At 38.1% G+C, this 26,168-nt stretch overlaps 1 protein-coding gene across 2 annotated transcripts; it reads right to left on the bottom strand.

The window, feature by feature from the left end:
* Positions 1–696: 696 nt before the first annotated feature.
* On the bottom strand, positions 697–26,168 carry CRBN (cereblon). 2 transcript variants are annotated; one of them, XM_054838163.1, is made up of 11 exons: positions 26,083–26,168; positions 22,520–22,632; positions 22,165–22,367; positions 21,127–21,276; positions 17,540–17,702; positions 13,386–13,448; positions 12,584–12,668; positions 10,374–10,489; positions 7,395–7,459; positions 5,725–5,856; positions 697–4,208 (listed from the first exon to the last, which is right to left on the bottom strand). In XM_054838163.1, the coding sequence occupies exons 1-11, from the start codon at positions 26,147–26,149 to the stop codon at positions 4,025–4,027; spliced, it is 1,341 nt and encodes a 446-aa protein (XP_054694138.1). In that variant the 5' UTR covers positions 26,150–26,168; the 3' UTR covers positions 697–4,024. The 2 variants fall into 2 exon arrangements, with proteins under 2 accessions (XP_054694138.1, XP_054694139.1); XM_054838164.1 differs by having other exon boundaries at positions 22,520–22,629.

Raw genomic sequence — 26,168 nt, 5'->3', positions numbered from 1 at the left:
ATGAAGCTGTGTGTTGTGTTTTAAGCCCCAAAGCAGGATTAAGCCCATTTCATTCACTGAATTTAAGCCTTCTCACAGCAAATTAAGTTTTGGCACTGTGAGTGAATCTAAAACTGTATCTTGCCGATTCTTTGATAACCCACTCCAGAGAACATTCTCCTAATCACATTGATGAAAGAAACGGATTACTGGGACACATTTCTGGTGCTGGTTGAACATTCTCCTAATCACATTGATGAAAGAAATGGATTACTGGGACACATTTCTGGTGCTGGTTGAACCAGGACAGGACAGTTCTGGGAGAACTGTGAGCTCTGTGGCTGAACCTCAGACTCTGAACTCCCCTTCTGTCCCAGTTAAGCTGCCTCAACACAGGACGTAGGGTGCTGTGTTGTTAAAGCAGCAGGTTTCAGCAGATGTTTATGCAGCTTAAAATTCTTTCCGCCAGCACCTCCCTGTTCCCCTCGCTGTCGAGATGAAGGACTTAAGGTTTCATTTTGATTATTCATTGGAACAACCACCGACGCTCCCTGTTATTTCTTCGTCTCTGTCCTTTGCCCGTCAAGCCTGTGCATTCTCTGAAGGTGAAACTCTTTACCAAACACGTTACTTTTTGAGGCGAACCAGCTTAAAACGCAATGTAAACCCAAACATTTCCTTTATTCCCATCCCAAAAAATCAGAAAAAAAAGAAATCAGTTTTGAAAGAAATTGATTTTTATTCTTTGCAAATGTTTGCAAGCAACAAGATTTTTCTGAAAAGGTGTCTCAAAAGGCAGACAGAGGAAGAGTGAAAGCGAAGAACGTGCTACCCTTTCTGCAGCTTTTACAAAGCAATTAAACCAAGGTGAAAAAACAATGAGGAACAAAATGAATTGCAGCACATACAAAACCAGCGTTATTAAAAAACAGACGGTAGAGTATTTGAACATGTTTTAGACCAAGTGTGTGAGTGTCCTATGTGATTCTACCTACTCAAAACTAAAAGATACAGAAATCTGCAATATTACAGGCTCCGATTGTATGACGTCTTTATGCTATTGCAACAACAGCTTGAAAATGAGCAATTCTACGCTACACGTGCTCCAAGCCAGCCGAGACCTGCTGCTGCGCAGGGCAGCCCTCCTCCTTCCCTACGAGACGCCCGTTCGTCCCTTCCTCCCCCCATCAGGCCTGGATGTCGCTCTGCAGCCGGGACACCCGCCACTGCCTAATCCCAGATCTCACCAAGGACAGGGATGGCGGTGGAAGAGGAGACGAGGAGGAAGAAAAAAACGAACCTTTTTTGCAGCAGCCAGCGAGTCAATCGGATTAATTAATGCCTGAAGCAACATGCCACTCAGTGAATGTAGTAAATATAGGAAATTATTGTAAAATGTGATTGCCTTTGTATTTAGCTCTCAAAAGCATATGACATCCATATTTGTCAGTAATAATCTTCCACAATCCCAATCTAGTAGTTTTCTCTCCAAAAAGGAGAAAAGAAGCATAGAGAATATTAACCAACATAGAGAACCATCCACGACTCCAGATCCGCCCCGAAAGCCACACGCTGTACGTTCTGAGCAGTCGTACGCACGTAGCACTGTAAGGGCCAGCTGCACCACGGCAGGATTCAGCATCTTCGCGGCAACCTGAATCACAATCTGGAAAGTGTCATGGACTTTGAAGTGGCGAACGTTACACAGAAGGTTAGGCAGATGGAACAGCATCATCAACAATGAAATTAAATTAGTGCTAAATTTACTCCTGACTTATCTCGATTATATTAGTTTACATTTGACTATATATACACAATACCAAAAATATGCCTATTTTGTATTCAAACATTGCCAGCAGAATGCCATTTTTAGTTGAGGCAATCCAAAAGACTCGGCCAAAAACCCAAAGACCTTATGAAGTTCAGCGATAGCTGAGAAAACGATTTTGAAAACCTCACTCACCCTGTCCTCGGTGACTACTTAAATCGAACGGCAGCAGAAGGTACTTCAAAGCACTTAAAACTTCATGCCACCCATAAGCCCTACGGAGGGTAACGGGAACAACAGATACCAGGGATCTTTGAGGGGAAAAAAATAAACCAAGTCTACAGCTGAGATGCATGTGTCTGTGCACACATGGGTACGTTGTGTGTACATCTGCGTGTGCACGTGCAGGGCGTGAGGGGAAAGCTAAGTATGATTTCAGTGGTTATCCAAGTACAGAGGTTTCACAGTCTCACTCTCACACTAGTGTTTGTCCTTTTGAAAGCTTATTACAGAACCATAATCAAGATACAGAATGTTTTCTTGAAGCAAATGAGCCATCAGTCACCCTCTATTTGTTCAGAGTTATATCCAAAGAAGTATTGCTTTTCACAGTTCACTGCCAAGTCAGAGCACTGCACGCAGAATTAAATACGGTATTAAAGACGTCTATGGAGAGAACAAAAGTTATCGCAGAAGAACAGAGGTAGGAGGACTTCAAAGAACTAAACCTGAGTTACACAACCATTAGTTTCTACATACCGCGCACGATAAACCACACTAAGAGCCTTCCAGCACCTGGTGCCTTTTCACACCTGCACCGCAGCGGCACCACGCTACCACTGAAATCACCTGCTGGCAGAGAGGTCTGATGGAGCCGCTCACAGAAGTCATCGGGCCGTGCTACCTACGTTTGGTGTAGGGCCGTGCTTGAGGACAAGCTAATAGGGGCTGCTGCCTCAAATGTTAAGTGCCATTGTATCTAACAAAGCAAGTTCTCAAAGATTTACCGTGACAAAACAGAGTGAAGGATAAAGCTGCAAAAAAAGAACAAATGCGTATGTACACAAACATGCTGAAGAAATCTTCAGTTTCCATCACCAAAGTGCATTCTGAGGGAAAAACCCTCAATAAATCAGTGGCAAAAGCTGCCCCGTTTTGGCAGCTGATTCCTGTAGCATAGCCAGCACTTCAGACAAAAAAGTGCACTGCCTTTTATTTCTGTTCTATTTAGAAACTTTTGTTCTTTGCAAAGTAATGGTGATAATGTGAAATTTTACTTTATGATATAAAAGTGTGAAAGAAAAAAATTAAAGAGATGTTGCCTCCCCCTTGTCAAAACAAGTACTACTAAAAATCTCCATAGTTAGGTATTTTAGAGAGTACTTCACAGAACCCTGGACATGGATGCTGGCAAACTAATCTTCACAGAAATAATTTTGAGAAGTAAGTATAAGCACATTCAACAGTAAATGACAATGTAGTTTACGTTCTGGGACTGACCTGTGTATGTTGTATAAATAGTTTAAAATTTAAGACTTCTAAAGTCAAATAGACTAAATAGATGAGACAAGGTGTAAGGACCGAGTCCTTCACATGGGTTCCCTCAAAGGGCATCTTGTAAGGCAGCGGCTGCTGCGGGCAGCTCTCGCTTCTGCCAGATACGGCACTGCCACTGCCATTACCAATGCAGCAGCGGCCAGAAGAGATACTTCAGTCTTGTACTCCCCGTGATGGTTATTCAGCGAATAGCTGAGAAACAGCACGAGCATAAAGTTTGAAGTATTCCACACAGTTAGAAACAGGGATTCTCAGCAAAATCACTTTTAAGTATATTACAGAAAATATTTCGCAGCAAGTAACTGGTATCTTACCATCATACATATATTGCATAAATTATACTGTTTATTTCTACTTTTAGCTTCCCCCACCTTCTTTTGCTGCAAGTTGATACCAGTAAACATTTTCTGAAATTATACAAGGTAGGAGAAAGTTCAGTCTCATGTCTGTCCAGATGGATCAGATCGATTTCCTGGTGTCTCATGCCACCTTTGCTCCCCAGCCGTCATTTCAAAAGATTCAACCTTCAGTCCTCAGCGCGCCTGAAACACCGGTGATGGATGCACGCCAAACCCAAACGTAGCGAGCCCGCTTGTCTGGTTGGTTTGTGGGTGTGGGTTCTTGGGTTTTTCGAGTTTAAGTAAGCATCAGAAGCAGAACGGAGCAGATGCATTTAAGAGACAGACCGCTGTCTGTTCATCTCCAAAGCAGGGTGCGAGGTTACAGGCAGAGTAACGGTGATCTATCGTGGCCCGAGTCGTCCTCTGTTTCTGGGATCCGAGGCAGGAGAGCAGATCGTGTCAAACCCCAGAATTTCTGAGGGGACATATCCTTTTTGGTAGCTGTGAACTTCCATCCCATATGATTCCCACAGATTCTGCACTGGGCTATAGTCCAGGCATACCTGCCAAAAATAAAACAAAAGGTTGATGCTAATGGGCAAGGAAAATACACTTTAAAAATAGTGGAACACAGCGCTCTCGTCAGGTAAGAAGGGACTACTAGTCTCAAGCTAGATTTTCAAAGAATTTTCAGGTGCCCAGTTCCCAACTAAAACCCCTGCATATGTTTTAAAAAAAAAAAAAAAAAAAAAGAGCCTTCAGGTAGAGAAAGCAACTAAAGCAGTTTATTAGCACAACGCTTCAAAAGCAGGAAGAAATGCTGTGTGCCTTACAGAACAGTCAGAAAATGGTTCTCAAAGAGTAAGTTACTTAACGGAAATAAAAGTGATTTTTTTGCACTGCTCCTAGATTAACAGGGAATTGCACTTTCCAGAGCAACAGAGCTTTTCTGTAACAGCCTTAAAAGGCAGAACATGAATATTTCAAAACCCTCATAGAAGAAAAGAGCTGAGAAAATGCATAAGAAGGAAAAACTAACTCCAGATATTGTAAGCCACAAATTTTCTTCAGGGAGTCTTAAACTGTGCATGTCTTGTGGCAGATACACCATACACTTTCCAAGTCATTACTCAGCACTATGTGATAATCCAGAAGAAAAAAATAAAAAAAAAAATCAAACATGATCAACATGAGAAAATGGAAGAGTAAATGTGTACATGCGTTAGTCACAAACCTGGGACTGGCTACAAATACAGCAACATATTTTATACCGCTTCAGAAGAGAACACAACAGCTAAAGGGACAGCAGAATGTTATCTGACACTATGGTACAGAACGGACCAGACAGAAAAGTGATTTGGCAGAGATACGTTTCAAGAATATTTTTGTGAAGCTAGAATTCAAATATAGTTTGACATTTCAGCTATTTTTAAGAGTTAAATACTCAAAGTTTTGACTAAGTGCCTGAAACATGCTTATCCAGCAAAAAAAAGTTAAGTTTAAGCTACCAGAGAGGGGTGGCATTGTCATGCAAGAACCTTCGTTATTAGGCACACTTTCACATCTCTGCAGTCCATTCTGCTACTGTTTCAGAGAGCAAGACTAATAAATACATAATCAAAAGTAATCAGATTAATACAATGTAACATTTATTCAGTTTTTAGATGTAAAAAGTATCTCTGTACAATAACTACATTTACATACTATGTTTTCCATTTGCACTTTATTTACTTTATGATCAAATAAAGCTGCTTTGTGGTTTACACAAAACTGTACACAAAGAAACTGCCAGACAACCGGTATCCTGTTTATAGCTCTCAGATGCTAGACTGTGTTTTAAAATCTTAAGATTTTCACATATCAAAAAAATTCCAGAGAAATTCTGAAAACATTTTATCTGAATTTTCCATTTTATTCTGTATTTTGAAAAAGTCTATACATTTACTTTCCTACTTTTCATATGAGCAATGATTGCGTATGTTTCAAAAATTATGTATTCGCTATTCCACTGTCACAGGAATACAATTACAACCAAATTTCTGTAATTTACTAATGAGGGTTTTTTTAAACTGTTATTACCCAGGAAACCAGCTGTGGTCTGTTGATGGTCGTCCACTGAGATTCAAATTGGAGGCTTTATACACAGTAAGAGTTTCGTGGATGTACCCATGAGGATTCACGTATGCTGCCATGGGTCCGCATAAGGATAAACTACAACAGACAATGAACAGTTTGGTCAGAGTTCAGGGAAGAAACAAAAACCAGAGGCAGTCAAACATAACAGATTAAAAACTACCAACGATGCTCAAAACTATTTTCCATAGAAAAAAGAATCGCTTTAGGCTGTAAAAAAAGTACCTTTAATTATATTATTAAAAATTGAAAGAAAATAGATGCTAATATCAAATATCATTATCAAATTTTCTTATAATTGCAGAAATTTAAGTGTCCGGTGTTATGAATCCAATGCATTCCTCACTAACATAAGTAGATAACAGGAATAATTGAAGTCCCTACTTCAGAAAAGGTATTTAAAAAGATATTATTGTGAGTAAGGATTAAAATATTCTTGTGATCAGATGAACCCTGCCCAGCTGTTTGTCTGGGAGGACAAGTCACTTTTGAGGATAGCTGACAGGATGCTATGGAAACTACCTCATTTAAGGCAGTTATTAATCTTTCCCTAAAAAACCCTAAAGCTCAGCATAAAAAAAAAAGGTATGACAGACTCGTAATTTTATTTGCTGCTTGTGAATAGCAACTTCCAATAAACCAAGTAAGATCTATACTGCTACTCTTAAATCTAACTTTAAAAGTAAGCAAAAACATTCATTCACTACACTAACTTCTCATCATTCTTCTGTTAAAGTACATCATATTAACACAGCAGGAATCGTGATTTCTGGAAACCATTATTTGATTGGAAGATAAGAAATGGCTTTTAATTACCATGTCAGCTTCTTATCACACTGATAAAAGAAAACTGTGGGGAGTCTTGCTTTGTTAAACCGAGACATCTTTTAACCTTCACATTATCATAGCTGATGGACAGATATTAGTTATTCAAGATTAAAATAGTGACAAGACTGCCAGAAGCAGCAATTCTTTGGAAAATGTATAGTCTTATCACTGTTGAACGTGAAAGATCTTACATAGGTTGAATATATAATAGGAATACACCGTCTAGTGCAGTTATTAGAATTAAGCCCTATATTCTTAAAATAAAGAAGGTATCACAATGCTTAATGACATAAATAGGCAATTTCCTTACACGACAACATCCTGGGAGCCCACCTATACCAGACAATTAGCACACTTCAATCTGTCATTGAAGCTTGTTGACATATAGAAGTCAGGATGAAATATTGCAAAATAATTTTTTTTGTCCTATTATTTTTGAATATAGTGCATGAGATCCCAAATTTCATATGTAACAAACTTACATTTCAAAACTCAGAGTGCATAATTCTTCAGCGGGAAGGTGCTGGACTAGGTGATATAACATGGCCTTTCAGACTTACTTCTGTTACGATGTACGTGGCAACGTTTGGATTTACTAATTTTTTATTAAAAAAAAGCTCAAGTAACCTGTTTCGTTTTATAAAGAAAATCCCCTATAAATATTTATTTAAATTTTATTAAAGCTGTGGAAAACACAATAGTTATAAGACATAACTTAGCTTAATCTGCTTTGCTGCGCCAATGTTTCTGACCGAGGACCTCCCAAAGATTAAGAGCAATAAACTCACCTGAATATTTCATTCTTGGTAGTTATTTCTGTGTCTTGGCATTGCTTACAGCAAAGAGATGTACACTTGAAAAGAAAAACAAAAAGAGGGTAATTTCACTCACTTCCAGACACTTGTCAGCAGTGACAAATAATAAAAATGTCTCTCCCCTTCCCTCAGAACAGACTTTGGACCAATTCTTTTGTTTACCTGGGCAGCAGTCACTCACGTTTTCTTTATCAAAGGCTACAAAATTTCCTGTGCATTTTACTTATTTATGGTAAACACTGTTATCTAAAAGACAAAACATTTTTTTATATATTCCTCCTCCCCCAAATCCACACACAGAAAAGGATCTGACCACACAAAGATAATAGAGTCAACCTTCTAAGGTCTTCAAAAGCTAATTCAGAAAATAAACCTTTGCTCTTGTAAGATATAACAGAGAAAAGGTAGATGAGTACAAATTCAACCACTAAGTTTTTTCTAAAATTTGATCAGTGGTTTTAATTTCCTTGAGAAAAATATGTAAGCTGTATTGATCTTTCTCTTAAAGATTGTAACAGATTAATCTATCTCCTACAATTCCTAGAAAAGTAGAACAAAACAATTTATCACTGACCTTGCCTAGAAAATAAGCATTTAAAGCAGCTTAGTAGAACACTGCTATTAATTTTCAGGAGCTGCATTACTTCCACTTAGTTCTGAGGGTAATGTATATGAAATTACTGAAAAAAATATTTTGGAACAAAATGCTGCGCCTAGGACCTTCACTTGGACAAGTCCTGTGCAAGCACATTTCCTTTTAAAACTTGAGTAAATCACAGCTTGTGCCTCTGAGTCTCCCTGAGCGCTGACTCCTGCACTCCACTCGTGATTATACACTGGCTTACGTCAGTCTTTACCCTCTCCTTTCCCCTTTCAAGCTCAGGGCTTGTTCCTGCATTTCAACTTGTCCAGCTCCCTTCTTGCAGGTGACACAGGTTCTGCCCCACACTTTCAACACACTGTCTACTGATGTTGGAGACTGAGGGAGGAAAATTGCTCTACTATACAGATACTACTCATCGTACAGCAGTTCTCATCACTTCCCTTAAATCTCACTTGGCCTTTCTCTCCTACCAGGGACCTTTAACGCCTACTATCGCTCACTCTTTTAAATCACCCTTCCTTACAGATTATAATCTAATGCTCACATATCCCTCTCAGAATCCAATTTAGACAGCTACTTAATTCCATCCCTCCATTTCCAAATCTATCTAATTGCTACAATTAGCACTCTCAAGGGGAATTCACAGAAGCGTTATACCTGTGAGTGACATACGTTCCTTTACAAACAAGCACAGAAACAGTTAACTGATTTTAATAACAGAAAAAGATAATAGAAGTACAAAACAATTCACTGATATCAAAGACAAAAAAAAGGATCAGGTCTTACAATCAGTTATATTATTGTAAATTACATGCTGAGCAATGAGACATGTTACGTCCTTCTCAAGAAAGCCAAAATATGATATGTTGCCAGAGCACTCCTTGTTATTAAAGAACCCTGGCTTAAAAAGAGTGCATTTGACCAAAATAAATGTTGCCGAAACATTATAAAAAACATAATGCACTTACCATTCTCACACTAATATAGAACAGTTAAACGCATTTACAGAATAAAATGTCGCAGGTTGATGAAGAAAACACGTTTTGGGTATAGGCTAAAAATCAACTTTATCTCATATTTTATAACGGTAACTTAAGTTCTCTTGTCTCTTTGGGAATTATAGAAAATATACAATGTACTGAACATGAACAGTTCTTCGTAGTACCTAAATATTCTATTTTTGGAATTTCTGACTCAGGAAAGACAAATAAAGTTTAATAATTAAAAATCTGAATACGGAGCCTCACATAAGAAGCTGTCCATTTTTGTCTTGGAATTTGGAAGAGACATTTTTCATCTCCTTTTCTCTGTATATTCCCTTTTAGATTTTTGGTCCATGAACTTCGGGAAGAGGAACAATATTAAAATGACACCCTGGTTCTCTTTTCCCCAGAAACAGGCAGTACTTTTCAGGCTAACAGGCAAAATTTCCACTGCTCTATATCCAGACGACAAACACTTCACTGACTGGGGTTACACGATACTAATGTTCAAGACAGTTCTTTGGTATCCCCCAGCAAGGTGAGGGTCAGTCAGGACATACAGAGCTATTCCTTCTGATATGAATGTATTAATATTAATTTCTCTCGCCATTCAAAAATTGAATAGTAAATATTCCAGCTACCACTATTGAACACATAAGCAAGTTTACAGTTAAAACTTGTATTTATACCAATGGCTCTTTTAGTATTTTCTCTTTGGAAAGAACATAGTGTAAGAGATGTACTATGTAAAAATAAAAATTAAAGTTTTATTTTTATGTAGGACATTCAATGTCCTACGTCTACAGCACTATACAACCACAGCAATGGAAAGAAGGGAAGGGAAGACAAATTTCTGAACATCTTAAAAAGGCATTGCCTAATAAGGCAATACATGTCTTTTGCAAAAATCCTTTCAGTCCAACACTTAAAACTTTTACTTAACAGTACAAAGACTTATCTTTTTTTACAAAATCCACAAGTTTTCATGGCAGAACGCTATTTGGTTGTGGTGTATTATACTGCCAATACGGGGTTATCACGTTCATAAGATGGTTACGAGCAACGCTGGACTTCTAGCACCATCTCTTGGCTAAAAAAGCGCTGCGAGGTGTTGAAATAAGATTTCTAACAAAAGCAAATAGCATGATATGTTTCTTCCTTGCTGCCAAACAGAGTCTAGTATTGAGAGAGCATTTTCTTTCTTGAGCAAACCTTTACAGGGGAAGGAAGAAATAAAAGAACACCCAAACCACTCTCTAGAAGTATAATTTGGAAATTTCACACATTTCTGTTACAGTTTGTAAGAGTCACTCCTATTATTTTTTGTGAGAACAATTTAATTACAAGTAAAGAAAAAATACTCACTTTGTTCATAATATCTAATTCACACCGGAGTCGCTGAACAGCACTACCTATTTTAAGCAACTGTATACGTAATGCGTCATCAATTGGCAGGCAAGCAGCAACTCTGTAAGAAAAATCTAGAAATGAGAAAGTACCAGGCCTGTTAGAATTTTAGAGAGAATTAAAACCTGCTACTTTTACTCAGGTAGAGATAGAGTGCTGAAACTCGGGTTTATAATAGAGTTTTAGAGGTCATCTCGGTACATCCTTCTGCCCTGAGGCTGGAGCAGGTACACATGAAACCTCTTCAAAGATCTTTATCTAATTCACACTTAAAGATCATCAGGGATGGAGACGGAGCGATGCTGGTAAGGTAACGTATTCCAAAACCAGAACAGACCCCTGGAGAACTTCGCCTAATACAGACTTCCACTTTGACAGTGAATTATGAGTTTTCAACCACCTTTAAGGTTGCACTTCCTCTTTTTGCCCAAAAAAAAGCAACAAAAAAGCAACAAAAAAGCAACAAAAAAGCAACAAAAAAGCAACAAAAAAGCAACAAAAAAGCAACAAAAAAGCAACAAAAAAGCAACAAAAAAGCAACAAAAAAGCAACAAAAAAGCAACAAAAAAGCAACAAAAAAGCAACAAAAAAGCAACAAAAAAGCAACAAAAAAGCAACAAAAAAGCAACAAAAAAGCAACAAAAAAGCAACAAAAAAGCAACAAAAAAGCAACAAAAAAGCAACAAAAAAGCAACAAAAAAGCAACAAAAAAGCAACAAAAAAGCAACAAAAAAGCAACAAAAAAGCAACAAAAAAGCAACAAAAAAGCAACAAAAAAGCAACAAAAAAGCAACAAAAAAGCAACAAAAAAGCAACAAAAAAGCAACAAAAAAGCAACAAAAAAGCAACAAAAAAGCAACAAAAAAGCAACAAAAAAGCAACGCTTTTATGACAGAAGGAAAATTTAAAGAACAAACCCCAAACATACACCTTCATAAATTAATACCAAGTTATATTACTCACATTAGTACTAAGAAAGTATTCTGTACTGTTATATTGTAAGAAGGAAGGAGCCATACTCTGGATAGACTCCCTTCTGGAGATTTTTTTCCACATTTGAATGCAGACCAAAATTAGATCCAAAAATATTCAGTCAAGACAGATTTTTTTTTTTTTTTAATTTCTTTTTTTAAAGTTTTAATATGATAGCAAATTCTCAGGCAGCAACTTCGATCAGGTATTAAAAGGGCACAAATAAAAACAGCAGTGGACTTTACTACAGTCATTCTTTAATTTAGCTAACAAAACCTTGCTAAACTGGAAATCATCCCATTCCTCACAGCCTGTAAAAGAATTCAAAAGCTGAAAATCTCAGCAAAATTAATTTGCTGAAAATGTCAGCAAAATATCAGTGTGCTGTGAATCATGAGAAAAGTGCCCAAAAACCCACTAGATTTTTTGTTTTTTCAGATTATTTTGTATGCTCTCCGTATAGGGTCCTCTAAGCAGCACTCTGGGCAAAGCAGGGGAAGTACTTTCAGCCGCTACTTCAGGCAAATCGGAAATGAGAGTTCCGTGCACATCAAAATTCTTGAGCCCAGAGCTGTATTTGGTGCTTAACTGACTTTAATTGAAAGCTGCAGTTTGGATTTCCCCCTTATTAGGCATCTGAGAGTCTACATAGGAAATAAAGTTTTTCCCTTTAGAAAGGCTTCAACTGAAATTTCCATCTTCTTAGGTCCTAGAGACCTGCCGAGAGAAGAGGTTTGTTCACTGGGGCGTAACCTCAATGCTAAGGCATGAAATCTGATCCCAACTTTTTTTGCAATTAGGTTACCAGTGCTGTTTTCCCACATGTCTGATAAGAGGTAATAAGAAGTAAGAACAAAGAGATTATGTATGTGAACACTTAGACTTACGTAAAAATAATTTTAAAAGTCTAGTATGCTTTTGGCTCCTGCTGTCTTACAAAACATTGAGATCACCTTCCTCCTGCCATGGAGCACAATGGAATTCTATTTCTTTTCCTGAACATGTTTGTGCATAGTTGGAAGATGTTTATGTCTTTAAAAGCAATATCATCCTTTCGTCAAAGTCAGTCATCAAGATCTACTGGAAACTGGAAGTGAGGGATGGACTGCCAATAAAAAGGTAATTATCTAAGTTTTGTTTTCTTAGGAAACTTAAAAAAATTAAAAATTGAATTCATAAGCTAAACAACATCATACCTATTGGGTTTGTTGGAAGAGATTCATCTTTAAGATTTTCATCCCATTCATGTAGCTGCCTCTTGACTCTTTCCATCAAGGTTTCCTTTTGTTAGAAGAAAAGCCTAATTTAAATACATAGGTATTTCTGTTTTCTTAGGAAAAAAAAAAAAAGGAAGCAAAATGTAGAGTAAGCTATTTTCCCTAAGTGGGCATTAGCTTTTAAGATTTACAATAATTACAGACTCATTTTGTATCTACATATTTTAAACTAAGAGCAAAATAGGGATGGGAAGCGGGCCAGAATGAACCACTGGCCCAAGGTGGTTCTAACTCTCATTTGAGATAAGGAGAGAGCCGTTCAAATTCTAGAACCGTACAGACAAGATGAGGGCTAGCCTCCTCCCTACTTCCACCTCTCCTACACTGAATACTTTATGTACTAATATACATATGTATATAAAGAAATAGGTACTTTTTAAAGAGTAAGCCAACTCCAACAGGAAAGACTATCCAACACCCTGGTGGTTAGGACACTCACCCTGGAGCACGTGGGACAGACGATCAAGTTTTTGCTCCGAGACAACACAGCAGGAACCTGAACCGCTGTTATCCACCCCAGACACACGCTCTGGCGTGACAGAACGACTACACAGATGGGGAAGCCCTTCTTGCTCTTTTAACAGTAACTGAACACTATACGCTTCTTTCAAACATAACTTATGGGCCAACAAAATTAAAGCTTTTACATTATCCAGTAATTAGATATTAAAACATACAAAACCAATTGTAGATTATTTGGTAATACACATGGTGAACTTACAGCATCATATAGAGAGTAGAGCCAGGGAGGCCAAGATGTCAAACTTGCACAGTGGAACTTCCTCTAAAACCAAAACCACAAATATTTATTCTTTAACATTAGCAGATTTTAGGGACAGTTCCTATTCAAACAAATAAAACAGAGAAGAGATACCTGATTATTTAAAGATACAACAAATTATTACCATCAGGACCAGTACTTCAAAGTGAAGCTTCCAAACCACTTCCCAAATGCACTGAGAGCTAAGACTTCTGTACAAGACAGACAGTATATGGATTTTCCTCAGAAAAACAGTCTCAGCATTAAAAGCATTTCTAGTGTTCAGTAGTAAGAAATGATGCCTTTCAAAAGAGCATCTATCTGAAATTTAGACAGTTCAAAAAATTTAAGTACTCTTAGTGCATCTGTTCCTTAGTCTCTCCATCAATTGTTGCTACTTCAGCAACCACAGCAAACCACTATGTAAGGTGATTAAACTATTCATATCAATTTAGTCAAACACATAAATAAGATGAAAGGAGGAGATTAATGGGCCACATCAGGTATTTTAAGCTGACATATATAAATTCAAAGGATATATGATGATATTTTTTAAATGGAAAACTAATTTGTTAAAAACATAACGAGAAATACCAACACACAAGTTAGGAGTTCCAGAGGATGCTTTCTCACAGCAGAACAATCACTGATTAAGAAAACTTGGGTAGTCTTGATGTTTAATCATCTATTGCTATCCACTCACATTCTAGTATCTATTTTTATGCTTACTGAACATCAACAGTTGTGCCGGGCTACTGCAAACCTATTAAACAGCTTTATTATAATGACCCAAAGACAGTGAATAAAGTATTGTAGTATATCCATCTAACAACATCCTATGAAGAACAATTCAAAAATTCAGGCCCAAATAGAGCACAGAGTAAAAAACAAAATGTGGAGGAGGAAAACAAAAACAGAAAAAAAATTCCCCTGAAGGTCTCTGAACTATTTTTCATTGAAGGGTATACTTTCAAAATAAAAATTTTACTAATAGGAGGGGCCCATGCTACTGTGTCATACTTCACTGTGAACATGACTAACATGTTCACTTGAATTGTGTACAAAAATATCTATACAACAATACAGAGCAAACATGGAGGAACAAAACACAAATAGCCACAAATATAATCTCTAAAAAAATCTTCACCTTGTGAATAGTCTGTGCGTATACTGCAGACAAGAAACCCTAGATTGTAACTGAATTTCCTTAACCAAATTGCCGGCAGTGTAAGGTTACTTGCTTAGTTAACCAATTCTCTACAGTGACTCCAGAACACTTAAATTTATAGATTTAGGTTAATAAAAATCTAAAAAGCAGTACACTACATAACCACACTGCTTTCCAGAAGAGGAAATTGGTCTATAAATACTCACAAATTAAGTTTTCACTTTCCCTTTGAGGGCAACTATCCTTACTTTACAAATGAGAAAAATCAGGCAATAGAGACTAAGATCCACAGCAAACAAATGGTACTTCGAAGAAAGAATTCAGGAAACCCAAAACTCAAGTTACTGTTTTAATTAACAAGTATACTTTCTTTAACAGGTGACACTGGATCAGCTCTCATATGGAGCAGAAATTGTTCTTAAAATGCAACTTCCATTTTCTGATTATATTAAAAAACATACAGAGGTACGGCCCGACATATTGGGAACAGTCACAGTTCTGCTGAAATCAATAGAGAACGGAGGTCCATGGGGCGATGCCTCTGCTCTGCATCTGTATCTCAATTCACGAAATACGTTCTTCTCACAGCGGATGCACTGCATGTCAACCATCATCAGACTCAGTCTTGGAAAGGGATTTCTGCCCCAATCCCTGCTAAGCTTAGGGTTTCTGGGCTTGTTAACTCAGAGATGGACTTGTTCAAGAACGCTGAGAATCAATAGCTTTTTGTTATTAATGATTTTTTCTTTTTGCTACAGAGCTCAAAACCACTAAAAAACCAAACACACAAACAAATCCAACCCTTAACTGCATCTGACAGTGAGGAGAGTTAACTGGGATTCTATACCAATTTCTGGAGGTAGTTCCAAACATCCCTACAGATACAGAAGACTTCAATGTATCTTTCCTCTTACATGCCACGGACCAAAATGGTAGGTTAAAGAAATAATAAATAAATCAAAAAGCCACAATTTTAGTTTTTTTCAAAAGTGTCAAGTTGCCCTATTTCACCACATCCTCTCCTACCAACCTCAGTGCTAAGTCTTGCCCCATTAACCTTACCACGCATACTGGTCCACTGTTAACGACAGTCTTTGAAAAGCCTGCACTGTGCCCGAGAATGAGCCTGGTTTACACCGGAAAGGCTTTTGCTGGTATAACTATGTTAGTATGGCACGCTAGCATAGTGCTTATTATGGGAAACATAATTTATTCCAGCAAAATTATCCTTTTGACAGTACATTTTATTTCAGACTCCTAAAGGAAAACACTGTATACTGGCAAAAGTGCACATTCACTTGTATAAATGCATCTTTTAGCACCTTTTAAACAGCACAGCTGTCTCTAGCACAAATCACACCTTATTATTCTCCTGAGCAATGGGAAAGTTTGTAGCTTAGGCCTGGCATCAGCCACTTAGGACTCTTGAAAATTCTGCCCTACCATCTCAGCGTGAATTCCCTCCTGATTCCAAGGACTGTCACAGCTGCAGTGCTGCAAAAACAGTGTAAACAAGCAAAGACAGAATTTGTGCCAGTGAAGCAAAAATAGGACAGTAGAACCTAATTCCCTAATGACACCACCACCATCTTGATAATGATTATTTCTCCTCTACTTTTTTTTTTTTTTTTTAAAATCAGAGTCAAGTAAATAAAATGCTGGAAGCTCTCTGAAGACGTGTAAAGTCTGCATACTTATTAAAAAGGCTCTAGGAAATAAAACTGGTAAGACCATGGAACTACTAATTCACCCACTCCATAAAAGCACTGTCTTCCACTAATAACTACTATGTCAATATATGTAGAGTGCACGAGAAAAAAAAAAAAAAATAGAGATTTCTATGACCCTCTCCTATCTTGTCAATTTTAGTACCACAATAAAATTAAAGAAAGTTTCTAAATTCAGTTAAAAAAAAAAAAGGGAAGATTACATATTAACTATCCCAGAAGGTAGATCTGTTCAACAAATACTAATAAATCAAAAAACAGAGCTAGAAATACATGCGCAATTGGCCAGAATAAGCGGATTGTATAGAAATGTTGTGATGCAACAAAGATAATGACTAAGCACAAAAGTCATCAAGAACTTTAGATACATGTTATATAAAACTTTACAAGATGAAAGGGCAACAAAGCATGCTCAAAACTATGAAGTACAGCCTAATTGTTAGCCAACAGTCATCTGGGTGGGAATATTCAACTGAGTTAAAAAACCTGACGTCTGTCATTCTAACACAGACTCGTATTTTCTGTAAACCAGTAACTGCAGGTACAGAAGTTAAAAGATTAACTGATGCAGGTTTTTAAGCAAAATTAGCAAATGGAATTGTGATTCCAAACAACTAAAACATCACAGGTCTTCTCTTTGGGAGTCACCTCTAAACCACCTCTGCTCTTTAAAAACCTTTTCTACACAAATAAAACCGTCATGGAAAAAGTTACAAAAGCCTCCTTACTTTCAAAACCAAGCCATTAACACAAGTACAAAGCAAGAGCATTGGCAATATCAACACTGAATGCCAACATTTTTATTGTCAAAGCAATGTCAGTAAAAGTTCAGATGCTTCTTTGACCTCCCTACAAATTAAAATCCCATAAACTTACTGGTTTTTCTACCAGTACTTCATCATCTACAAGCTTTACCAACCAGCACGCTAAGGTGTTTGATTATGTAAAAAAATAAAAATTGTAATATTACATGATTATTTAATAATACTAATCTAATACAACTGTAATTAAAACCAAAGAGAACTCATAATACAAAACATGAAACATGTATTTCCCCACTGCTGATGGCTGATAAACAACCACACAATATGTGACAAAAACAGGAGTTTGGCATCCCAGTTGTGCATCCTCTCCTAAAGATGAACAGATGGAATTTTATATTGATTTTCAAAATATCATCAAAAATTTAAAGAAAAACACCACCACAACTAGCTTCTAACCTTTTGATATTTCTGCCACCATTGACGTATAGCTCGGTCCTGCCACGCTGTAGGTTTCGAAGAAGGAAATACATGGCATCGGCTGAGAGACTGCAGCTGTACTGCTGACATTGTTGAAGGCAGCACTCGCTCAGGAAGGATTTGTACTTTAGCCTGCTGGATTCTGATAAAAGAAAAAAAAGATGAGATGTATACACATCTACAAGAGTTTAAAAAAAATTCATTTTACTGCTTATAAAAACATAGGCTTGTGTAATAAATCTGATCACTACATAGTACTATAGAATTTAAGCAGCAATCCATTTAATCAGATTTTTAAAGTTGTACTAATGTAAATCAAATTACCTTTGGGAACATACAGGGTATCTGTAGCAAACCAAGCACATACTATTCTAGAACACAGATTCTCTCAGGCACCGATTAAGTTATTAAAGCCACTGTGCTGACTGGACTTTGGTCTACCTAAATTGAAGACTGAAGTGATCTCTGTTTCTCCTTTAAAAAGGAGAATTAGCTGTTTTCCAAATATTTTTTGTACTGGTATATAGAACTCTACAAAGATCACTTTTTCAGCAAGGTTTTTTTGTTCTTTGCCCCCTCCCCTCTCACAGTTAGCTACCTTTTCCATGGGGTACACCGGGTTGTCTTCATATTTTAGAGCACTAGATATATGTTGGGATTGTGGTGGACAGAATTAAAGACAGATTGGCAATGGCAACACAGCAGAATATTTTACCATCTCAGCATTGTATTTTTAGATTTTTGTCTCCTCAAGTTACTTTTGGTATAAACTAATAGTCAGGTATTGCATATCAAACCTTCAGAAAGGAAATTTAGCTGGAATGCAATTTGCTATCTTCAAACCGCAAAAGCTTATGTGCTCAGATAGAGTTCAAAATCAGCAGAAATAGGATATAGACTCTGATTATCTTTTAATATCCTAGCATCCACCAGGTCACCTATTCCACAAAGAGTTCAGCAACAGTTATGTGGCTACTAAGAATACTGTCTAGCAGGAAGGACTTTTCTGATACATAATATTGTTTAAAATGTAATCCTGAAATATTAAAACGCATGTCATTACAAATTTCCAATTTTACTTACAGGGACAACACTGAACTCTTAACTTAGTATAAATTATAAAATGATGTTTTGCCATAAGCAGTTAGTAATCAGAAACACCAACAATGGTAATTTTCTGCTTGCAAAGCAGCTCAATATTTTTACCTCTTTATCAAAAAGTATTTTAGACTGGCAATGCTTATTTCTTTTGATAGTTGCCTTGAATAGATGAAAATGAGAAACATGACCTTAATGAAAATGTTTTATTTGTACAGATGGAACATTATTCATCTGTCCCATTCCCTTCCTATGTCCCTCTGATGAACAGACAAAAGCGGCAGCAAACTGCTGCGCTACCAGGCTGAGCCACAGAAGAGTTAGCACATTGGCACAGAGTCTGGAGAGCGTCTCATAACCTGCAGAGAGGATCATTTCCTCAGGATGCCCCGGAGAACACAGGCTCACGTCTCCGAAGTGCGCTGACAATACTGAGGTTCAAGTTCACTAATCACTCCCCAAACCCACGAGATGTGCAGTATTTGAAAGCAGAGGAACTCTATATAGTCTAAGTCATTCCAACAAATCTAGAGCTTGCCATGATGAGGAAAAAAAACCAATAATGACTAGGGAAAAAAAAAAAAAAAAAATCAATCTCACCTTCATTTCGTACATCTAAAAATTCTTATTTATGAATGAAACTTGTGAATGTGCTGTGTAGAAGTGATCTCTGCTAGTCAGCAGATATAAAATCATCATAATAAAATGCTTTAACAGCACAACAAGATCACTGTAGATCTTAACTGCTTCTGGATACTGAATTCTCAGTAACAATGCTGTGGTTACTGTAGCTGTCCAAGTACTGCCATCTTGTGTTCAAGCAATGGTTTTTCTAAGGGTTACAAATAATGTTCCAAATTTTATACAAGTGTTTCATAGTGAGAAATAGCAAGTAACACACGTATTCTTAACTTCTTCAGCTGCAGGTCATGAAAGTATAAGAAAACACTGAGCTCAGACTGTTCCTAGGCCTCTTCCTAAAGCAATGCCACTATACCGAACAATAGCAGAATATAGATGATTAGCTTTAGACTTACAGATTTGGAGTAATATATTATATGCCTTGCAGAAAAGTTTACAAAAACCTGTATCAGAATCAACGTCTGGAGCCTGTATCTCTGGGCAGTGACGTTGGCAGAGGCTCATGATGCAATGCATGGTGCAGAGCATGATGTCAAGAAAAACTTGAAAATGACAGAACAATCAGCATACTCTTAACTAAATGTTAAGGGTTTTAGTCACTTTTATAAATGGACAATGGTATTAATTACATAATATAATAAAACTGGCTAGAAGAGGAGCCTCTAACTATCACGAGTATCACACTGGAATATGGAAAAGAACAGGACTGGAATATGTAAGAGAATACTCCTATCAAAGCTGATTTGAGTGTGTTTGACAAGCACATGAAAAGAATTGTCACCCAGTAATCGAGGTAGCACATTTCTATCAGTGAAGTATCAGCGAATGGTCAGAAAGGAAGAGGTAAGACTTGCTGAAGGTAAGGATGTACTAAACTGCAACAACAATTAAAATAAACAAGATTTAGTATTTGAGAAATTGAAAATGATGGTCTGCTTGTAGTTAGCAAAAGAGAATCTACTTTCATATTCAAATATTTATCCAGAGATTTCAGTGTGTTTTTATGTTTTACAAAGGGAAAAATGAACAAGAGAAGCGACTTGTTTCTCCATTATTATTACCAGACTCCAATCCTCCCCTTTCACAGGCAGCTTCGCATGAAAACCACCAGCCCTCTGGGCACAGTTACTCTCCTCTCCGTATCTGAATCATGCAGCTGAATCTTTCTGCATGTTGCTGAGGCTCAGTAGCTAAAGATCACTCAAAGTACAAAAATAGACAAGCATATTGTTATTAGCTGTAGTGTCAGACCCTTGCCTGCAGCTGTTCAGAGCTGCAATTGCACATAAAGTTGTGAAGTGGAACACATCCAATGCAGACCATCTCTGGAAAGGTCTCCTTTCAGAAAAGGAAAGTTACAATTTTTCAAAGGAATGGAATCTGGGAGGCTTTCCACAAGACAACAGAAGGCACGCACTTGATATTGCATCCTCTCTTTTCACACCTGGTTTGAAACAGGGATCTGAGAGATTTTGAAAGAGCTTTAGAACTTATAAAGCAGGCAAATTACCATCTTTTTCCTGACTTAATTTTCAGAAACCAAGTCATTCTGATAGATGTTTTCTCACACACATCAAACCAAACTACAGGTAGATACTCTTTAGAAAATTTCATTGCAAAGTCAGTAACAACTAACGCATGAGTCTTCAAACAGGCAATGTCAGAAGTCCTTAATAACCAGAGAAGCTATTGATTAAGCATTCAATTAGTATCCATAGCAATTAGTCAATTGTGTGACTGAGAGGGCAGATGCACCTGCAGTAAAATGTAAGTGTTCAGGTGAAACAAATTTGCAGTATGTAAAATTAAATATATAAATTTCTTACCCATCTGACTGGGTTCTTATTTCAAGCACCTTGAACCTCTGTCTTCCTATTGCTTTCACTTTGACCGTTTCAATTCCATATTCCTGCTCTTCTCTGTAGGCATATATTTCTGCTGTTGTTCCAAAATGTGCTTCCCTTTCACGTACGTTACTAAAAGTAACAGAATTAAAAAGGTTACCAACCTTCCAAACAGCATTGTTCATTCAGATTTCATAAGTTAGTCTACCTGAGCTGACCACGCACAATTAATCTTATCAAAACAGTAAATCTGGTAAAACACCTTCAACTAACTGCAATCATTATTTTTCCATTTTAAAAGCAATTTCTAATGTTTTGTTTGGTTAGGAGGTCTTGCCAGTTGACTGGTTTTATTTTAGGGTCTAGAGGTGAAATTCTGGGAACACAGGGATCACCAGTGTATCTGCATTTCAAATGCAGATACAGAAAGTACCGAAATTCTTTCAACTGACTTTCTAAAAATAACTGTTCCCACCTCCTACATAATTAAACCATAGTAAGTTGGGGGAAGAAGGAGGAACATTCCCAACTTCTTTTGGCACAGACTAGCCTTTATCTTTTCCACTTTTCTATCACCTCCTGTCTCTCAACTCTATTGGAAAACATTTGTCTGTGCTTGTTAATTTATATACAAAACAAGCAGATACACTTTTATAATAATACAGTTCCCAAAAAAGTAATCTGATTTTTACATTTCAGATCAAGGCTTATCCTTTAAGCAAGATGGAGCAGTGCATTCAAACAATTACTGAAATCAAAAGGAAGCTCAAACAAGGAAAGCAGCTCAACGCTTACTGTTCCTTTATACAGCCAAGTGATTCTGACACGCAGCTACCCAATATAACATGAAAACCTTTTCATTATGCATCAGAAAACAATTTTTGTCAAAAAATTTCAAACCATAACTTATGTTATTCACCACAGAACCGATGCAACCATCTGCTTTGGATTTAGTATCCAAAGAAATTGTGCTAAAAATACATGCTGCATACCATCAGTAAACCCACTCGTGTATTTTACCTGTATGCAAGAACAGCAAATGTTCTGTCTTTCTGAATTAAATTCCGCACCATGCTAACCTCTTGAGGGCGAAAAAGCTGAAGGGGTAACGTCTGTCCAGGAATCAACATCACCATCACGTGGGGCAACACTGGAATCACCTGACAGCTGTCATCATCATGCACCGTTCTTCCGTGAAACTCTTCCATATCAGAGCCTAAATACTGAAATAAAAAAAGTAAGGAAATGACAGTAGTATAAGAGGTTTTGTTGATTTACAAGGATAAAATAAAATTAGGTCTTTGGCTTAAGGATATTACAACAGAATTACACAAAACCAATCAAAACCTCTTCAACACGTATTTAATGGACATACCACATGTGATGTTGGCAAACTGGTATCAAAATTAATGATGTTCGGCTTTTCAGCTTCTTTACTATCTTGATCTTCAACTTCCATTGCATTGTCCTCCTCTTCCTCACTCTCTGCTAAGAAGCACATACAGAATATTGTGCAGAAATCAACTAGCAAAGACTAAGATACTGCAAAAAATCAGAGAATCACAGAAACGCATTCAATATTCCCAGGCTACAGCCTTTCATGGGGAAGTAACTTCTGTATTTGCAAACTTGTGAAAAACAATTTTCTTGCTGTTACAGCAAAATCACCATTCTATAGAAAGGGTCAAAAGCTGGTAATTTATTTCTGCAAAGCTAAACAACAACTTTTCTTGGAAGAAAACAATAAAAAAAATTCTGTCAGCTCAGATTTTCCCTACAGTAGTTATTTCCTTATCTCAATTCTAAATGTCTTCTGCCTGTACACCGAGATGCCAGATAACTTAATTTCTTGTAGGATGCTGAACACAGCATTTGTATAGTACAAACTTGAAAAATAGAACTGCACACATCAAGCAAGCATGTTAAAAGCAATCTGAAGCTCTATATTCATGCAAAGACTCTTGCTGTTATTTTAGACAATTTCACTGCTGTCAGCCTCTCCTGTGTGTGTACCAAACACACACACCCCCCAGCAAATGCACAAACCCAGCAGAGGCAACTACTAAGGAAGCAAACGGTATTACTCTGCAAAGGATTTCAGGCACAAAATAGCATTTGAAAATTACTACTTTCTTCACATTTCTCAGTTCCAGGTGTCAATCCTAAAATTACTTCCAGGCAAGAGGACAGCTGAATTATCAGTATGTTCTATTCAGGAAACATATATAGTGCATTTATCTGTATATAATGTGTATAGATATTTTATAATAAATTAAAAAACATAGTGAAGATAATAAAAGATGTATCTCTCTAAAATGCTGGTTTCACTGACTGCTCTGTGCATTGCCATACAATGTAGGTCTGCAAATACTCACCCAAAACAAATGTAATGTAATTATCGCATTTCTACAACTGTATTACTTGATCCTACTTCTTTGCTATATCCTACTTCCATGCTGTATCTAAAAGAGATGTTATCATAAACTTTGCAAGCCAATCTGCTGGGTAACGGATAATCCCAATGGTGGTCAAAAACATCATTTAGATCTTGAAAGCTATTACTTTACAATATAGGCAGAAAAATATCTTGACGATAGTCTAGTTGCCTGCCTTTACAATTAGTATCTTATTAAGAGATAATCCACAGTTGAAAATTTAAACGGTGATTATCTTATCTGAACTGTATTGTAGGCAAATCTTACAAAAGAAAGATGCTCCAGAAGGAAGGAGTCTCCCTTCAGAAATGGGAGCACCACCTCCCTCCTTCACTGAGATCTTACTATTTCTGAGAGTGGGAGGAGAGGAGAACAATGAAGATGACACTATAAGCTGGTTTTGGAGAATCTTTTCTTTCCCTCTTTGGCCTTCAGACACATTCGTTAAATGTATTCTTTACACAGTATTTAGTCAATGGTCGTCTTTCTGCTTTACTTCACACCCCCTTTTTTTTTTTTTTTTTTAAGTATTGCATACTTTACAGAACCTTCTCTGTAGGACTCACAGCATGACACACTGATGTTATGGATTCACCCAATATTGTATTTATCTCAACAAGAAATGATCCAGCATGACAAGAGAAGAGGTTACGGAGTCTCTTTGGTGTTTTGCCTAATTACAGAACTTAAAGCAATAACACATCATCTTCCTAATTACTGTAAAAAATACTCAATTTCTATATGAAATTTCTCTTCGATTTTATTCATTTAGAAACCCTAACCACAAACAACTGCAATATGTTTAAGATGTACAAAATGGCCAGCATTTTGCTTAGCTTGATGGAGGGAAAGAGTAGGAAGTTTTTGGTTCTGGGGCAGCAGTGCAGTGGGGTGGGGGGAGCCGACTTCATAAAATTTATATTCTGGTTTGCCTGCACTCTCATCGAGTTGAATCAATCATTAGCAGTTTTAATAGCCTTTGAGAGAGAGACTGTTTCACTTGTTTTTCTGAACACAAAAGGAATTAACAGCAGCTGATTAGAAAGAACTGTGCCCTGCAAACTTTTGCTTGTTCTTGCCAAAAACGCACACTAGCTGCTGTGTGGCGGCAGAGAGGAACGATGACTCATTTTACTGCAGCAGCACCATGTGAAAGGCGAAAAAACACCACCGTCTTCACTCTCCTCCTCAATCACACTACAGGAACGGCAGACAGAAGGGAAAAGAAACTGCATCTTTTACATCCTTAACTACACATAATTTTTGTTGATTTTTCTTTTTTACTTCAAGATTAACAAGACCTCCAGTACACAGCAACAAGGGAAATGCAAGTGACAAAGGCATGACAAGGCTCACGCTTCCTTCATGGCAGGTCAGGCATTCCCAGATGCTCATCCTGGCCCACTAACGCTACCAAATCCACTCTCAACACCTTTGTGCAGAAATGAGGAAACAGGAACCTCATTTAAAAAAAAGAAAAAAAAAACAACAACAAACCAGGAACAGGGTAGGAAACAGTAAGGCTGTATTTTCCTAAAATATTAATGAAATATTTTCATATTATTTTAAACATACAGGTATAAAATGCTCATAGAATGTCCTGCTATAGGAAACTGCATTGGCTACTGGCAGGACTTCTTTGTGTGCTTATTCTGAAATAATGTTTCTTCCAGTTTAGCACGAGCTGCTGCCAAAACCGTATGACCTGCTGTCAGTTTGGAGGCACTAGATGCTAAATCAGAGAAACGCACATTATTATGCAATAGGTATCCAGATGAGGAATTGTGCTGGCGTACGTGGATGGACAAGCTGGGCTGCTCTACAACCTCCAGCACAAACACTGCAGAAGGCTGGACACAGCGTGCAATCCATCCCTGCCCTCAAGGCCGGTGCACAGCACCTCCTGTTTCCCTGCTTATTAAACTTTCTAAAACAACATACGTTTTCGTCAGACTTTGGTTTTACAGAGGTCCAGATTTACAGAGATGAGTGTCTGCATTCGCCCGCTTCAGTGGAAAACTCACAGCACGTTCCACCCGACTGATTGCCCAATGCCCAAACAGGCAGTGACTGAGTATCTCTTCTCTACTATGGCCTCGGTCCATCCGGGCTGTAAGCGACCGACATGCCCACACCGGAGCTGGCTGCCGTGGGAAGGCTGCAGCTCCATCGGCCGACGCCTGCACTGCACCGCCTGCCCAAAGGCCGCTCCGGCTCCCCCGAGCCCCCCTTCCCTCCCGCGCAGCCCCGCAGCCTCTCCCTGGGCCCGCGGAAGGCAGTCCCCGCTCCCCACATCGCCAGAGCTCCCACGCAACCTCCCCGCGACCCCACAGCTCGCTCTGCCGCTCCTTCCCCCCGAGCCCGCCCACGCACCAGGGTCCGGCCCCCTCCCCACCCGCGGAGCCCCGGCCCGGCGCCTCACGCCCGGCCCGGTGCCTCCTCCTGCGCCCGGCCCGGGGCCCCGCCGGCTTCCCCCGCGACCCCAGCCGGCCGCGGCCATTACCGGGCACCAGCTGTAGGTGGTTCCCCATGTTGTTATGGGGCTCGCCACCTCCTTCCTCGGCGGCCATCGCTGTTTACCCGGAGAGG

This window comes from Grus americana, chromosome 11 (genome assembly GCF_028858705.1).
Source record: "Grus americana isolate bGruAme1 chromosome 11, bGruAme1.mat, whole genome shotgun sequence".
Lineage (NCBI taxonomy): Eukaryota > Metazoa > Chordata > Aves > Gruiformes > Gruidae > Grus > Grus americana.
This window is presented reverse-complemented; position numbering and strand designations above follow the sequence as displayed.

Excerpts from the sequence above, each read along its gene's own strand:
- CRBN (XM_054838163.1), bottom strand. The coding sequence starts at position 26,149 with ATGGCCGCCGAGGAAGGAGGTGGCGAGCCCCATAACAACATGGGGAAC. Across the intron at positions 17,703-21,126 it reads ATAAGAACCCAGTCAGATGG|AATCCAGCAGGCTAAAGTAC; the intron begins GTAAGAAATTTA and ends TTCTTTTATCAG. Across the intron at positions 13,449-17,539 it reads GGTGGCAGAAATATCAAAAG|AGGAAGTTCCACTGTGCAAG; the intron begins GTTAGAAGCTAG and ends TTTTGGTTTTAG.